Raw genomic sequence first — 14790 nt, 5'->3', positions numbered from 1 at the left:
TGTTTGAGATTTTAAAATGTGTTTTTTAAATTTCAGGTGTTCTCTATTATTTGTTCATTCATTTCTTGTCCTCTTCTGACAATATCCCCCCTATTTTCTTTTAGGATATATAGTCAGAATGATATTTACCAAGAAGCAGGGAGAATTTTCCTGCTTTTTTCAGAAGAAAGACACTTTTGTTCTTTTTTTTTTGAGATAGGGTCTCTCTAAGTATTTCAAGATAGCCCAGGCTGGCCTTGAACTCGTGATCCTCCTGCCTCAGCCTCCCTAGTGCTGGGATTACAGGCATGAGCCACCATGCCTGGCAAGAAAGATACTTCTTAACCTCTAAATAGTCTTCATTGTTCACATCTTTTAGTTTTATTTTCTGATTATGAAAATGTGTCACAGTAAAATTTTTGGAAAGTACAGAAAAGTATAAAGAACAAGTGACTCTGAGTTTTGGCATCAGAATAAGTTTTTATCAGCATAAATGATTTATTACAAATGCTTTAATATCACGTATTAGACATTTCACTCAGGAGTATTCTGGGATGGGAGGACAAGGAAGGGAGTGTAATCAAAGTGTAGCATATAAAGACAGACTGCTGAGGGAAAGGCGTCAAACCACAGCCAAATGGTGACCAATCTTGGTCAGGTTAGCTACCTGAGGCAAGAAGGAGTTGGGCCAGGCCAGGAAACTGGGGGTGCTTTGTTGACCAGCCCAATCAAGGGTTTCAATCCTTCCTTCTGCTTCCTCATTCATGATTTTCTTTGGTGAGGGCCATCAGAATCATTGTGACATCCTCACTTTGTCATCTTCACTCTTCACATATATCCTTTTAATACTACAAAGATTTCTGGTGTCCTGGAGGTTACCTGAATGAAAAGCTGTTTCTAGGACTTCCTGTTGCCCAGATAATGCCAACACCAGAATGTATTCTACAATACAATTTTGGAAAGTGTAGGGTCATCATTTGAAAAATTTGCATTAAAATTTTTTTCCTTTAGAAAATACCAGATTGCTCTTATATTTCATGTATGTCAAATATTGCTTGGTACAATATCCTTGGAACTAGCAAGGCACTAGTTTTTCTAGGAAGTTGTTTGGATATGAATATACTAAGCTTGTGTCAGTGAAATTAAAGTAAGTATAAAAATAGATCCCATAGTATAAGAAACTGACCTCTATATGAACTGGCATAGTTTTGAAGCACCTGTAGGGTGGCCAGCATTTAGTTTGAGTTCATCTTCTTGCTAATGGTAGTGCTAGGACAAGAATGAATGAAATGTTTTGAATCCTGGTTGTGTATGCCAGAGCTTGTCCACAAAGTGGAAAGATACTATGGACCAAATCTATGGGAGGCACTCAGAGCAATCTGAGATTCCTGTTTCTCTGAGTCATCCTGGAGAACCACAGGTCTAGGTCAAACGGTAGCCATGGGAATGGGGGAGGACCCCACCTCTCCCATGCTCCCATGCTGATGAAACCCACCAGCAGCTCAGAGCCCCATGGATCTGAGAGGTGATCTGTGATGTCCCACCCTATCCCCCACTTGTCAGCTACAGAAACTATGATTTTTAAGATGGGGATTTCTAGCTGCTCCAAGGGGATCTTGGATCTTTTTAGAGTTTCCCAAACCATGACCAAACTCCTGAATTCCATATACCTTCCAGCTATGTATTTCTACAGAAGTTAAAGGTTTTTACTAGAGTTATAAAATACCTCTGAAGTCTAGATGCAAAGAAACCAGAAAATGGACAGGCTATAATTCCTAGATTTTTTTTTTGATGTCATAACAAACTATAGTTCTCCCTCATTAGCTTCTATTCTCTTCAAGTAAGAGGATTTCTTCTCACAGACTTCCATTCATTGGGACAGTTGCTACCCTAAGCAGCTTTTAATGTTCTTAGAATAACTGGATTCAATTTATTTCCATTGTTATATAATAATAAAGACTGAAATTGAGTATTTACCAAATGCTAAAATGCTGGTTTAAGGATTTAAAATGTGTTTACTCATTAGAGTATAGAATAATCTTATGCACTAGAAAATGTTTTCTGGATTTTATAGGAAACTGAACTCCAGAGATGCTAACTACAAAGACTGTTTAAAAGGTGGGGGAGAAAAAAAAAGATGGGGAAGGATGGAGGTGGGTTAAGAAAGAGGGGGTGAATTTGATCAAAGTACATTATATGCATGTATGGAAATATGACAAGACCCTTTTATGCAATTAATTTATGCTAATATCAGAGTAACTTGCTAGAAGACCACATGGTTGGTAAGTGACAGAAGCGTTTTAAAATCCAGGCTGCCTGATTACAGCCTCTTTTATCTCACAACAGCATGAGCTATAAATCCATGATATTTAAAAGCCCTAATGAATGATTAGTTCACCTAACTTATTGTAGGATCTTTTCCCTAAAATCCCATTTACTAAAAAGCTAGATAAAAGATACAGGCAAAATCCAGATTAAACATTAGCCTTTTTTCTTCTTCTCACATCTAGTTTAAAGTCAAACAAGACGAGCTAGGTTCCAGGATTCTGACATCTGGGTGCCAAATTGAGGCTCTCCTTGGTAAGGCTTTCAATATTGAAGGAAACATATGGTCCACTCATGGGTCCTTTGATGAGCAGAATTCTGCCATCTGAGTGAAATGTTCAAAGCAATTATCAGAAAAGACAGGTACAGAAGAGAGAGACTTTTGAGATGAAATCAGAATTTAAAAAAACGTCACTAGAATTGTAGCAGAAGTTTTGAGAGCTTTTGCAGAGAATGTATTGAATAACATTTATGGAAACAATGATTCTGACTTCCAGATGTGAAAAAAAAATGGTTGCAAATAATGCAAAATTTATGGTGGGGTGTGAGTAGAGTATAAAATATCAGATCTAATACATTTTAAAACCTTTTTCTTCTTTGACCACAACTCAGAACATATTATAAGCCTCTTATGTTTTCCTCATTAGCTATGGATTACAGCCACCAAGCAAGGGGTGAGAGCTGGAACATTCTTTTGGTCTGTGTAAGTTACCTTTGTTTTGTCAATGTTTATAAAATTAAAGCTATGATAATTTATGAAACACCAATTCAGTGTTGATTTTGTTTCAGTTAGATGTAAAAATATCAATCTTTGGAGTATTTGCTGACTCCGAATAACTTTCCAGGTATTTTTTTCTAAGGCCTTTTCTCTGTCCCTCTTTCTACCTCTTCCTCCTCTATCTTTCCTTTTTCCCCATTCTTTAAGTAAGGAAGATTTTTCTCTTATTTTACCCATTCTAGATCTTTTTATTCTTCTTTATAGGATTTTAGTAACTTGCCACCTAGGGAATGTATATTTCTCTTAGACTTGCTGTGACTTGCATTATCATTTTCTGTAAATATATTACAACATGCTATATTTATTTTGGTTAACAAATTTAAAAATCTAGTGTAGTCTTAGACAACTGGGGAGCTGATGGAGAGGTATAGAGATTGGATGTTCCAGACAGGAGAGACTATGGGAAAGCCTCCATTTTCTACTGAACTTTAGGATTTCTCTAATAAGAAAATGGTACTACTTCTCACTTCTTCAGGGGCAATGAGGGGATTAGTAGTTAATGTTTATAAGCCTGAAGATGAAATTTACTTAATAAAATTGTCAACATGTTGATTATTTTTAAGGCTCCTTAGCAAGTAAAGGAATCTGTTTCAACTTTCATGGCGATTTTGTTCCCACTGAGATGTTCTTTCCATCCTTTTTTTTTTTTTTTAAACCACCTAAAGCTGTTTCCATATTTGCCTGTTATGCTTCAACAAAAATCTAAGTATTCTATAATAGTAGTGTGCTGAGAGCAATCACAGGTTCAGATTAATCCAGAATGGTACCATCTATATTCTCCAGATTCAGGAACAAAGGCAGCTTTTTCAGATTTGAAGGCTTAAATTGAAATTGGTTTGGGTGATTTGAAGCTAAGACAGAGTGTCTCTTTAAAAGTATTTTTCCAAAGAAGTTTCTGAGTTGAGAAATAAGCACGGGTATGTTGGAAGTGACACTGCTTAATGTAAGGAACATGTTGATTTACTAATTTAATCTTACATATTACATTTTTTAACCCTTTACTGTCACAGATGCTTATAGAAGGGATTTCTTCTACTCTGTAACTCATTCGCCCAGCAAATGAGTTGGAATGGAGAGGAGCCAACAACATAATTAATACTTAGTCCCCACCCTACCCCCCTGAAACTGCTGCAAGGCTTCCTTGAAAAGGCCCAGTGTTCTGGTTTTGAATGACAATTTTCTCCACCCATTTGAAACCACTTATAAGAAGGTGGCTTTTGTGTATTCAAAAGATGTCTTTAGTTTTGCTTTGCTTCTCAGACTATTATCTCTGTTCTGGATACGACTTAGATTCATTTATTTTCTGCTCCCTGCTCCTTTTTTGAAGCTTTTTATAACTTTAAAAAATATGCTTTTACTTCCAGTTATTTAAGGATATGTATAATATGTGTATAACAAGGAAATCTACATGTAGTAAATTCTAAAAAAATTAAAATTTAAAACCAGATTTAAACCATAGACTTAGACTTTGAAGGCCATTTTTTAACATGGTTCTATATGGCAACCCAGGATTACATTCTTGCTTTTTAAATAATATATTTCATTCCAAAATCATCTTCCTATTTAAAGACAATAATTCCCATTTTCCATGAGTGTTTAGATTGAGTCTAACCCTAGCTCTACTACTTATGAGAGATTTTTGACCTCGGACAAATGATTTACTCTCTCAACAAATCAATGTTCTCATCTTTAGTGGGAATTACAGTACCTTTATCATAGGGTGTTATGAAGACAGAATGAGTTAACTTGTTTAAAGTACTTGTAAGGGCACTTGGTACATACAGAACAAGCGATAAGTGGTATTCATTTTCTTATTCACATTGTCTTTCAACATTGACTAGATGATGTCTCTCTCTATATTTTAAGACAAATTTTTTTCTCTTTTACCACTAAATACTTCATCTAGTCCTTGATTTTTTATTTTCATTTTTTTCCCTTTTCTTCTGATGATGCCTAATATATTTGATCTCAAAACAAAGTCTTCTTCAATCAGTGATGGTTTATTCAGTGACATGTACCCTATTTCCTTTCTGCTTGCACACTTTGGTCAAATTTAATTGTATTGTCTCTAAATTGTGTTTGAAACACTAATGGCTAAGGACCATGTCTCTTTGATCTATGGGGTTATTTTATGATGAACTCTTAGAGAACTTAGAGACCTTGTCTAAATCCTTATTTAAGAGAGTGGTTAAATGTTGTGCCAGATTTCACACATAATATGGACACTCAGACCTCCAGAGTCTTCATCTTAGTCTCCTAACACACACACACACACACACACACACACACAGTAATGCCCCCTGCCCAGGAAGTGATAACCACCTGCTTATCTTCTCTAAGAAGAGGAGGAGACTTCGTCATAGCATTTTTAAATTATAATATTTTATTAGGATATATTCATTGTACAGGGGGGATTCATAGTGACAATTCCAATTAGACTTATATTGTACATTATTTTCATTGCCCCCATTGTCCTCCCCCTCAGTCCCCTCCTCACCCTTCTTAAAGCAATTACAAGAGGTCCCATCACAGCATTTTGATGGGACTATCTTGTATCTTTATTTATGTTTATACATATGTCTTGAATATAATATGTCTTTAACAAATATTTCATGAATGAATGTATCATCTCTGTGAGCCTCTAAATCCAACATGTGCTTTTAGCACATGTTGCTAAAAGCTGACATTTTTTCTAAACCTGTTCTATGCTCCTGGCACTATTTTAAGCATTTTTCATGTATTATCTCTTTTAATCCTTACAACTACTTTGTGAGTAGGTACTGCTGTTCTGGCTTCTGAGCTGGTGTCTTTAATTCCTTATTACTGTTCAAGTACCCCATCCAACAAGGGTGTTAAAGGGTGAGCCTTCTGACTTAGACACATATTCCATTGTATTTTTCCATTAGTGTTAGGATTGGGTTCATTAGAGTCCATATTTATGACTTAATACCAATCACATAAAATAAAGCAGCTTTCAGGTAGGTAGTGAAATCAGGTAAAATGAAAAAGCTACAGCATTGACTTTTTTAAGTTAGGAAAGAATTCAAAATATTCAATTCTAATTATTTTGTTTAGATAGAAAGGATTTCTAAAGCTGAAGAATTAAATTCCATAAGTGATTAATCTGGCTTTGCTATGCCTATTTCAATTATGGGATATAATAAACAGGTCCATATTTGTTCAATAGCGTTGGAGTATTTTAAAATCAGGACTCATTTTATGGCATGAGTTTCTGGTCTTCTATGATAGTTCTAGACAGAGAGACTGCCAGAACAGAGAGAATTTTCTGAGATGAGAGCTAGGTGGAGCCAGTAGGGGTAGGTGGTGATGGTGGGGAATGGGAGAGGCTGTTGGAAAGGAGACTCTGCCAGCTCTAGCAATCTACCATGGCTGCTGCATTTATCATTGTCCTAGCTTGCTTACTCATGTCTATTAAGAGTAAAAGTTTAAATGGCTCATCCAGTGTCTGGCAATAATCTTCCCTCACCACAAAGTTGTGTTTTACTTTGAATTCTTTAGGAAAATGTCTCTAATGCCCAATCTTGGATGAGGGGGCAGAAAATCATGTTGTGTTGCTTTGTAAGAAAGAGTGAGTGAATTTCCCCATAAGTCAAGATACTGCTTAGCTTGTGAGCATCCTACTGTAACTCAGCCCAGGATGCAGTACTATTATGTTAGCTGAGCGCTCTTAAAGTCAGGCTTAGGGTAATTATATTTTAACAGAGGAATGAGACTTAAACACAAAAGTCATTGTGGATGAAGATTATACCCTTTTTGTCCGTCTCATAATTATATGTGCCTATCCTTGATAGATTTTTATAGAGCTGGAAGAGAATTTCAAGAATACTTCCCTAACCTATTATTTTATAGAGGAGGAATGTAAGGTTTTAGGTTAGGTAATGGTTTTTAAAGTCATAGGTATTTAAAGGCAGAATGATATACCTAATTATATTCATTAATAAAATGAGATTATTTGTTAGCACTTACTATGTACTAGCTATTATGCATGTCCGTTACTTGACTTGTTTCATTCAAGCCATGTGGCATGCTTTGCTGTTATCTTTATTTTACTGATGAGCAAACTGAGGCAGAGAGAGTTTGAGAGGGTTGAAGGTCAGCAGAGGTCATTATGCCAGCGAAAGGCAGACTGGGTGTGGAAATACTGATGTCTTCTGTTCTAGCTACTGGCTGACCCACTAAGCAACAATGATTCTGAAGCCAGGGTCCCTTCTGCCTGTAGCAAAGTTTCTGATCAGCAAGACAGGTTCCTATTTTGATGATGAATCAGAATTTCCAGTCTAGTCTTCTATGGAAGGGATTGAGCAATGTCATGTTGCAAATGGAAATGGAAGTTTAAGCACTAATTCCAAAGAGGGCCTTTTACTGCAATGAAGTGAAAACAGATGGTGGTAAATAGAGAGCATTTGGCCGGGTGCAAGAGCAAGTGCTCATCAGCTTGAATTTGTGGAAATGCAACCTAACCACATGTTTTGCTTGTTATGACCCCACAGCTCCATCCCTCATGAGCGGAGAATATTAACCATCCTACAGTGGCTGACACTGCCAGACAGCGAGAGGTATTTATCTCTTTTGTCTTTCTCTCTTCTTTCTCCAGTCCATTTCTTTCTTAGGTTAGAGTTGGAAGAAACACTATAGGGACTGTGAAATAGAAGCCAGCCAAGGACTGGTGTTATTAAAGTTTTGTGGTTATTAGCCTTACGCGTTATTTCCCTAAGAAGGCTTTAGTTATTGGGGACCATTTAATTACATGGATTAGTATAGCTGTTAATCCTGGCTACTACAGCAGAATTGAAGGGAGTTTCTGGCTTTGATAAATGAACTATCAGCATCTCAAGGATTGAGAAGCATTAAGACTGACTTTTCACTTGAGTGGAGTTCGTTCTTCTTTCAGGCTGCAGATTACGTGGCCTATGTGAATTATCTCTGGGCTCGGTTGTCTTAAGGATCAAAGGCCTGAGTATCGATTCAGATTTTCCTTGTGACGTTGGGTTCCTGAAAGTGGTACCAGGCAGTTACTACGGTTGGGGTGGTGTAGAGGATGGTGATTGTGGAAGCAATAAAAAAAGAAAAGTTTTCCATAGTAATAATAACAGTGGATGGGAGATTAAATTTGATGGGTTTTCATATAGGGTTGTTTGATAGTCTTTGTTATGTGTGGTCTGGGGAGATTCTGAACCTTTCAATTTTTTTTGCTGTAGGCCTTCAGTCTATGCCTTCTATTCTGAGCAACCTGACTTCTCTGGACACAAATATGGCCCTTTTGGCCCTGAGGTTAGTAGTTTATCATCTGCCTGAGGGGAACCTGTTTCCCTGGCTACTTGGTCTTCTTACCTATTTCAGGATTTGTACAGAGTCTTTGGGAATGGTTTGTATCTACAAGGTTCATACATAGTCAAATAATTACAAGACTAAAAGCACTTACATCAATCTCAAATGGAACACTTGAAACATTTTAAATGTATTTGTTTCTCTTACAGGAACTTCATTTCAGATTGCTTTGATATTGAATCATTCTAAACTTGGAGTTAAGGGGAACTAGGATATATTCCAGCCTTGTAGGCATCAGTCATAGGTGTAGGGGTTGGGAGAGGATGGCATTGACCATCAGTGTGGTAGGAGCGGAAAAGGCCCTGGAGATGAAACTTCCACTGTAAGACATTACAATTAAATTTCAACCCCTTTAAAATGATTAAAACAGGATAGGTTAGCTGAGGAGCACTAATAGCCTTAGCAGGTACAATCAACCTGCCATATGGTATAGTACTGGCAACTTTTTTATTGGATGAATTGTGACAGATGCTTACACTGTGAACCCCATCACCACATTCAAGACTGTGAACATATCCATCACTTCTCAAGGAAAAGTGCATTATTAATTGAGAGAAACACACTGCTTGATGAATATGTTTGGCTGAGCTGTATGGCATTCTTTAATTAAAAACTCAGCCATTTTAGTAGAATGCAGTAAGGTAGGATGCAATATAACTTTGCATTCAGGAGGTGGGAAAGGGATGGTTGTATTTTATTATGTTCCCTCTCATCTGGGATGAAAATGTTCCTAACATTTTAGCAGAAATCATTACAAAATATGGTGAAGTCTACAAGTCTCGACTGTTAAATATTTTATTATGTTTTTCTTTCTTAATAGGGGTGATCAGTCTACATTAACATAATGACATTTTAGTCATTAAATAATTTAAAAAAACCTTTGCTGATGGATGCTCTTTCTAATTTTCTGACAGCCTGTCAGATTTTATGACAACACTGTTGCCCGTAATTAAATTTACCATGTTCAGCATAGGGAAAAGTTGGAGATATAGATACATGTATCAGGGATAAGTATTTTTGAACACGTTTCAGAACATCTAAACAAAGACAATGAATACCAAGAAGCCATAAGGATTTCTGAATGCTTTAATATCAATTCAGTGGTCAGAGATTTTTTTTCTAAGCACTAGAAACTAATAGGCTATGTGAAACCATTCTTAATTTGTCTTACATCACTGAAGTCATATAAGTCTGAAGCTCCTTTTCTAATCTGCATACATGAAACACAAATCTTATTTTGCCAGGAAAGAAAACCAAAGCAAGAATAGCTGTTTTATCTTTAGGATGACTTTCTTTGAGATTATTCTAAAGTGAACAAAAGGAACCACATCTTATTAAAATGTTAAAAAAAAATCCTCACAAGCACTTCCATGTGCTCTATTTACAAGTTCAACTTTGTTTGAATTATATCACTTAAAAGACCCTGAGGGAAGGCAAAACAGAGATTGGTATTGGTTTTAGCTATTCTTTTAAAAGTAGGAGGCTAGTACTTGAAGAAGTTTGGGGCTGCTCAAGCTACTTGGCTGGTAAGTAGAAAAGTTGGAGACATCCTCGGAACTCTGATTCCCAGACTACAGTCCTTCTGCTGGAATCATTGAACCCTCCTTCAGTCCAGGGAATAAGCAAAGTGGTCCCTAAATGACTATGTTCAAATCACACATGGCATTTTCTTTATGACAAAAGTGGTTTTAACAATATAGATAATGTATAACTTACCTTATACCTTAAGTTACATGACTTAGCAAAATATGATCTGTATCCATAAGCATCTTTGGATTTCTGATATGTGTAGTTCAGTTCCAATGACCTATTTAAAGTATATGCGTATGCATTTTAATTAAGATACAAGTTTTTTTTTAAGTACTGAACAATGAATAAATGAAGCACAACACTTAATTTGCTGTAATGATAGTTTCTTTGTCCAGGACTGCTCGTGAATATTCATATTTTTTTTCTATAGTAATTTTGAATTAAGACTTGGAACTCTTCATGTTATCTTATTTTTAGTACTAATACTTCTTGCCACTGGAGTTTTTTCATGCATCTACTGAGTAAACACTCTTAATTGGATACCTTAAAGTTTATCTTCAGTAATTGTTATCTGATAACCTGTTTACTTTCTCATAAAGAAAGAAATGTTTTCAGATTTCAACTATTTTTAGGAAATTTATTTTAACTAAAAGTGAAACCAAATAAAATAGTTTACACTTTTTTTTTTGTTGGTGGTACTAGGGTGTGAACTCAGGGCCTCAAGCTTGCTAGGCAGGCTCTCTACCTCTTGATCCACTCCACCGGTTAATAGTTTATACTTTTAAAACACGAAACCAAACAGATCAGCAAAACCTCTCTTCTGTCATAGCTGATTAGCTGCCACACCTATATTGCCTATATCACCATACACTTTCATCATGCATGAAACAACTATACATACTAGCTGAAATGTATTTTAAAATCAGCAATATGTTCCTTTCACATATAATGAAAAAAATAACTTCATCTGAAATTTAAGTGAGATGTTTCTATCGAGCAAAACGCTATATGCCTGGCAAGATGATTTCAATTGAAGTTTGTGCTTTCCATGCTTAATCTTTTAGTACACTTTTTTTTTTTCAAGATAAAGTAACATCAAAGGCTATTAAGTGAGATCAGCTAACATTGGGCCAATAGCTTCATGAAATGGTGTGTTGCTCCTGGTTTCATAGTGTAATGGTGAATGTTTAAAAGTGTGCTTGCTTTTGATTATTGGCGCAATCTTTTTCTCTTTGACTTTCTTTGCTTTCTCTGTGACCTTTTGTTGGGCTGCTTTTCTGGGCCTAGAGGCAGAGCTTTGGCTGGCTGGTCCCTACCTTCAGATGGCAAAGAATCCTTCTGAAAAGCAGGAAAGTTCCCCCCCTCTTAATAATCTCAGGCTGAAATGTCTAAATTCAGGCTAAAGTGTGGCTGGTCAGTGAAAACTTAGCTTTCATTTACCTCTAACATTTGAAGAAGGAAATACGTGCATTTATAATCACTGGATGAAAACTCAGTTTGCCTAAATCCTACTTCTTCTGCAACTCTAACCTGCTGCAATCAGATGGGCTTGCCTTGGGAGTGTTTGGAATGTTGAAGTCTCTTGCAAATGGCCTCGTGTTTGATGGGCAGATTTGAGCACTAGCAGAATGTACTTGGTGACCATGAAATGGAAAATCCCTCTTTTCCTTTTCTTGCTCTTCCCGTGGAGATTTGCCTAAAACTAGAAGCAGTGAAACCAAACCAAAGCAAAGTCTGTGGGGCTGAGTCTTTTGATCGCTTTGCCGGAGAAGGAGGGTGAGTCAGAAACAGAAGCATCCTTGCAGTCGCTTGCCCTGGAAGCAGTGCAGCTGCATGGCAGATGTCCTCCTTCTTGGAAACACTAACATTGTTCCTCCTCCTGCCCCTGCCTGCATCCGAATGGCTCTTGGAACAGTCCAGGCAAGAGAGAAGGTAGCTAGGTAGACAGCAGGGCTTGCTGCTTTAATTCACCTTTGCACCATCAGCAAATCAGGGGCTGGATTTTCTCCAGCATTTGGAGTTCTTCATTAGATTCAAACAAAACCTATAGCACTGCTATTCCCCCCAAACAAGGGACTTCTGATAGCAAGAGTGTATCTAGAGACTTTCTTGGTCTATGTACCAAGACAAAGAGCTTCGGATGACTTTTCACATTTTAGCTAATTTTCAAAGAGAATTTCTAAAAATACAGCACTACTTATATTAGAGTTCCTCTGTTCTGGAAATGTCAGTTGTCAGTGAGAAGTTCTCTCTCCTGCTGAAAGTCCTGATTTGTGCAAGTACATCAGGACCAAGGAGGATTGCTTATTGTTTCATTTCATCCTTGGTTTAAAATTTTTCCTCTGATCCTTGCCACTGAGGATGACAGTTCCCTGATATATTTGGTGGTGTGAACAGATAGATATCCATCAGTTTCTGATGTGGAACCACTTACATGAACCTCTTTGTTATCTTGAGATGACCAAATGACTATCATTCTGTTTGGTTGTAAGCTAGTGTTTTATACATGGAGAGCTTTTTATAACCAAGGACGAGTATCTCCCAAATGTAGGAGTCATGGAATACAGAATCTCTCTAATATCATCTTCAGCTATAACCATAAGTAGGCTTTTCAGCCAAAAGAAGCTCACATGACTAGATACTCCTAAAATATATTCATGTTCTCACGAAGAAGCTGTGGCAACAGCCTCGAGACCCATTTAGGAGGTTTTTCTCTATAGAGGTTCCTTAGTCATCTCTCAACTGATGTGTTGTGAGTTCAGGAGAATTAGTTTTTCCAACTAAGACTCTGCTGTCCTCAACTGGGAAAGTATGAGTTTATTACCTGACCCAGAGGGAGAGACGTCTTCTGAGTCCAGACATCTCTATCCGCCAGTACAGGAGAGTAGTTATGGCTCACCTCTTACTCCGGCTAAGAGACCTAAGAGGAAAGTTGCCCCTAAGAGGAGACAGGAAAGACCAATTGCTCCTCCAAAGAAAAGAAGAAGAAAATTACATAGGATGGATCATTATGCAGCGGAAGCTCATCAGGACAAAGTAAGTTTATCTATTGTTCCAAAGCTTTGTGGCGGGCAGGTCTGAGCTGAAGGTTTCCTTTGGTGCCTTGGTTTGAAAATTGGCTTTGAATCCAGGAGAATTGGATACTTCAGAGGTTAACACTGAGTGAAGACTTCCTGAACTTTCAACATGACAGAAAAAAGGAGCCTTTTACCTTTTTTAGAGTTAGTTGCCCCCAAACTAGTATTGACCTTTAGGCTGGAGTGACTGTGAAGAGAACTCTATTGGTTTTTCTTGCACTTATGCACAGAATTAGGTGCAATGGGTTGGGACTCTGATTCTTGAGAATAATTCCACGAGGTAGTAGATGTGACTTTAAAAAATGATATATATTAGAGCTCAATAGAAAGTTGATATAGATTAGTGGTCTGTACTTTGAGCGATCAGGAAAGGTCTTAGAGTACGGATAAAGGAACAGCTGAGATAGAATGTAAGAGAAAGCAATGGGCAGAGTGGTATGAATTTTCTCATAATGAGGTAATATTTACTCTTTCTAGTATATTCAGAGGAGCCGTTAGTTGTCACTTTTCTTGATACCTTCAAATACTTCTGAGGCAGTGTCTTATTTATGATTGATCTGATCACTAAGAAGGAGGTTTTAGATTTTACCTGAATTGTCCTGCTGAGTAAAGGAAAATAAGTCCTTGCCAAGGATCAGCATGTGTTATGCATTTCATACTTCTTTGTCTACACAAATGTCTTGGAGGAGAGCACAGTTTTCTCAGAAGCAAATTCACTTAGTCCCACATCTGTTGGTTCCTTCAGATTATTACTGCATGTCTCATTCTAAACCTTTGAATTGTAATCTACTCTTTGGGATAGGTCTTTAAATACTCCTGTCATGAAGAAATAAAAGCCTCCACCTGATTTCATTGATGAAATAATATGAGGCAAGGTCTTGAATCATCTGAGGCGATGCCAATGGAAGATAGTCTATATATTAACAAAAATGATATTCATCTCTTCTGCTCTTGTCTTAGTTATCTTGAGTGTATTGGGTGATGGCTCGCTAGGCTGTAAAATTAATCTAAAGTGCTATCGAATGTTTCTTTAAGATCTTTCTATTACACTATTAGAAGTGACATTGAGGAGTCTTTGTATGTGGGATTACCCATGTTGTTAGACTTCCATTTGAAGCAAAAACAAGAGATGGATTATGGTTCTTAGGCTTTGGCAATGCTCTTCAGAGAACTGAGTTTTTGTATTTCATTAGACTAATTAGGAAGCCTTCTAGGACAAACTCAGTTCATTTTTATTTAACATAGGGTTGTTGAAGATTCTTATTTCACTTAAACTTGGATTGAAAAGAACTAATTTGAAAAGCAGTAGCTTGTTTATTAGACTGTCTTCTTCCATTAATAATCTATTGCTTGCAGAAGTAATGATGATGTTCTAATTTATTGCCCAGTGAAAGGTTATGATTTTAACCTCAGAACTGCTTTTGATTTACTTAGCCACTATCTTCTTGCCATCGTTCAAAGCCTACTGAGATTTTACACAGGCAAAAAAGGGCTTAAGGTATCCATCTGACTTTCTGGTCACTGTTGAATTTCTTGGATTTAAATGATGTTACATTTAGGAGAAGCTGTTTTATCTCTAAAAAAAGAATTTATCTTAGTAATATTTCTGGTATTGTTATATCAAAGAATCTTGAAAGGGATTGGATGAGGAGCAGTTTTAATTCTCGTGAAAGAATAAAGTGCTTAGACCAGATTTCCATTAAAAATGGCAGGAAAATCTCCTCTAGACAAAGCTCTGCATCTGTGCCTGAA

At 36.9% G+C, this 14790-nt stretch overlaps 1 protein-coding gene across 9 annotated transcripts in view; it reads left to right on the top strand.

Annotated features, from left to right (window-relative positions):
* Enpp2 (ectonucleotide pyrophosphatase/phosphodiesterase 2) overlaps window positions 1-14790 on the top strand; it is a 104742-nt gene that overhangs the window by 51725 nt on the left and 38227 nt on the right. For 5 of the 9 annotated variants that reach the window (XM_074069116.1, XM_074069118.1, XM_074069115.1 and 2 more), the window contains exons 9-12: window positions 2952-3007; window positions 7594-7659; window positions 8302-8374; window positions 12842-12997. In XM_074069116.1, coding sequence (XP_073925217.1) covers window positions 2952-3007; window positions 7594-7659; window positions 8302-8374; window positions 12842-12997 — 351 coding nt within the window. The remainder of the gene's footprint in view (window positions 1-2951; window positions 3008-7593; window positions 7660-8301; window positions 8375-12841; window positions 12998-14790) is intronic. The other 4 variants (XM_074069120.1, XM_020167216.2, XM_074069119.1 and 1 more) reach the window with 1 other exon arrangement.

The sequence above is a fragment of the Castor canadensis genome, chromosome 3 (genome assembly GCF_047511655.1).
Source record: "Castor canadensis chromosome 3, mCasCan1.hap1v2, whole genome shotgun sequence".
NCBI lineage: Eukaryota > Metazoa > Chordata > Mammalia > Rodentia > Castoridae > Castor > Castor canadensis.
The sequence above is the reverse complement of the archived record's forward strand: the minus strand, read 5'-3'. Positions and strand labels throughout refer to the sequence as shown.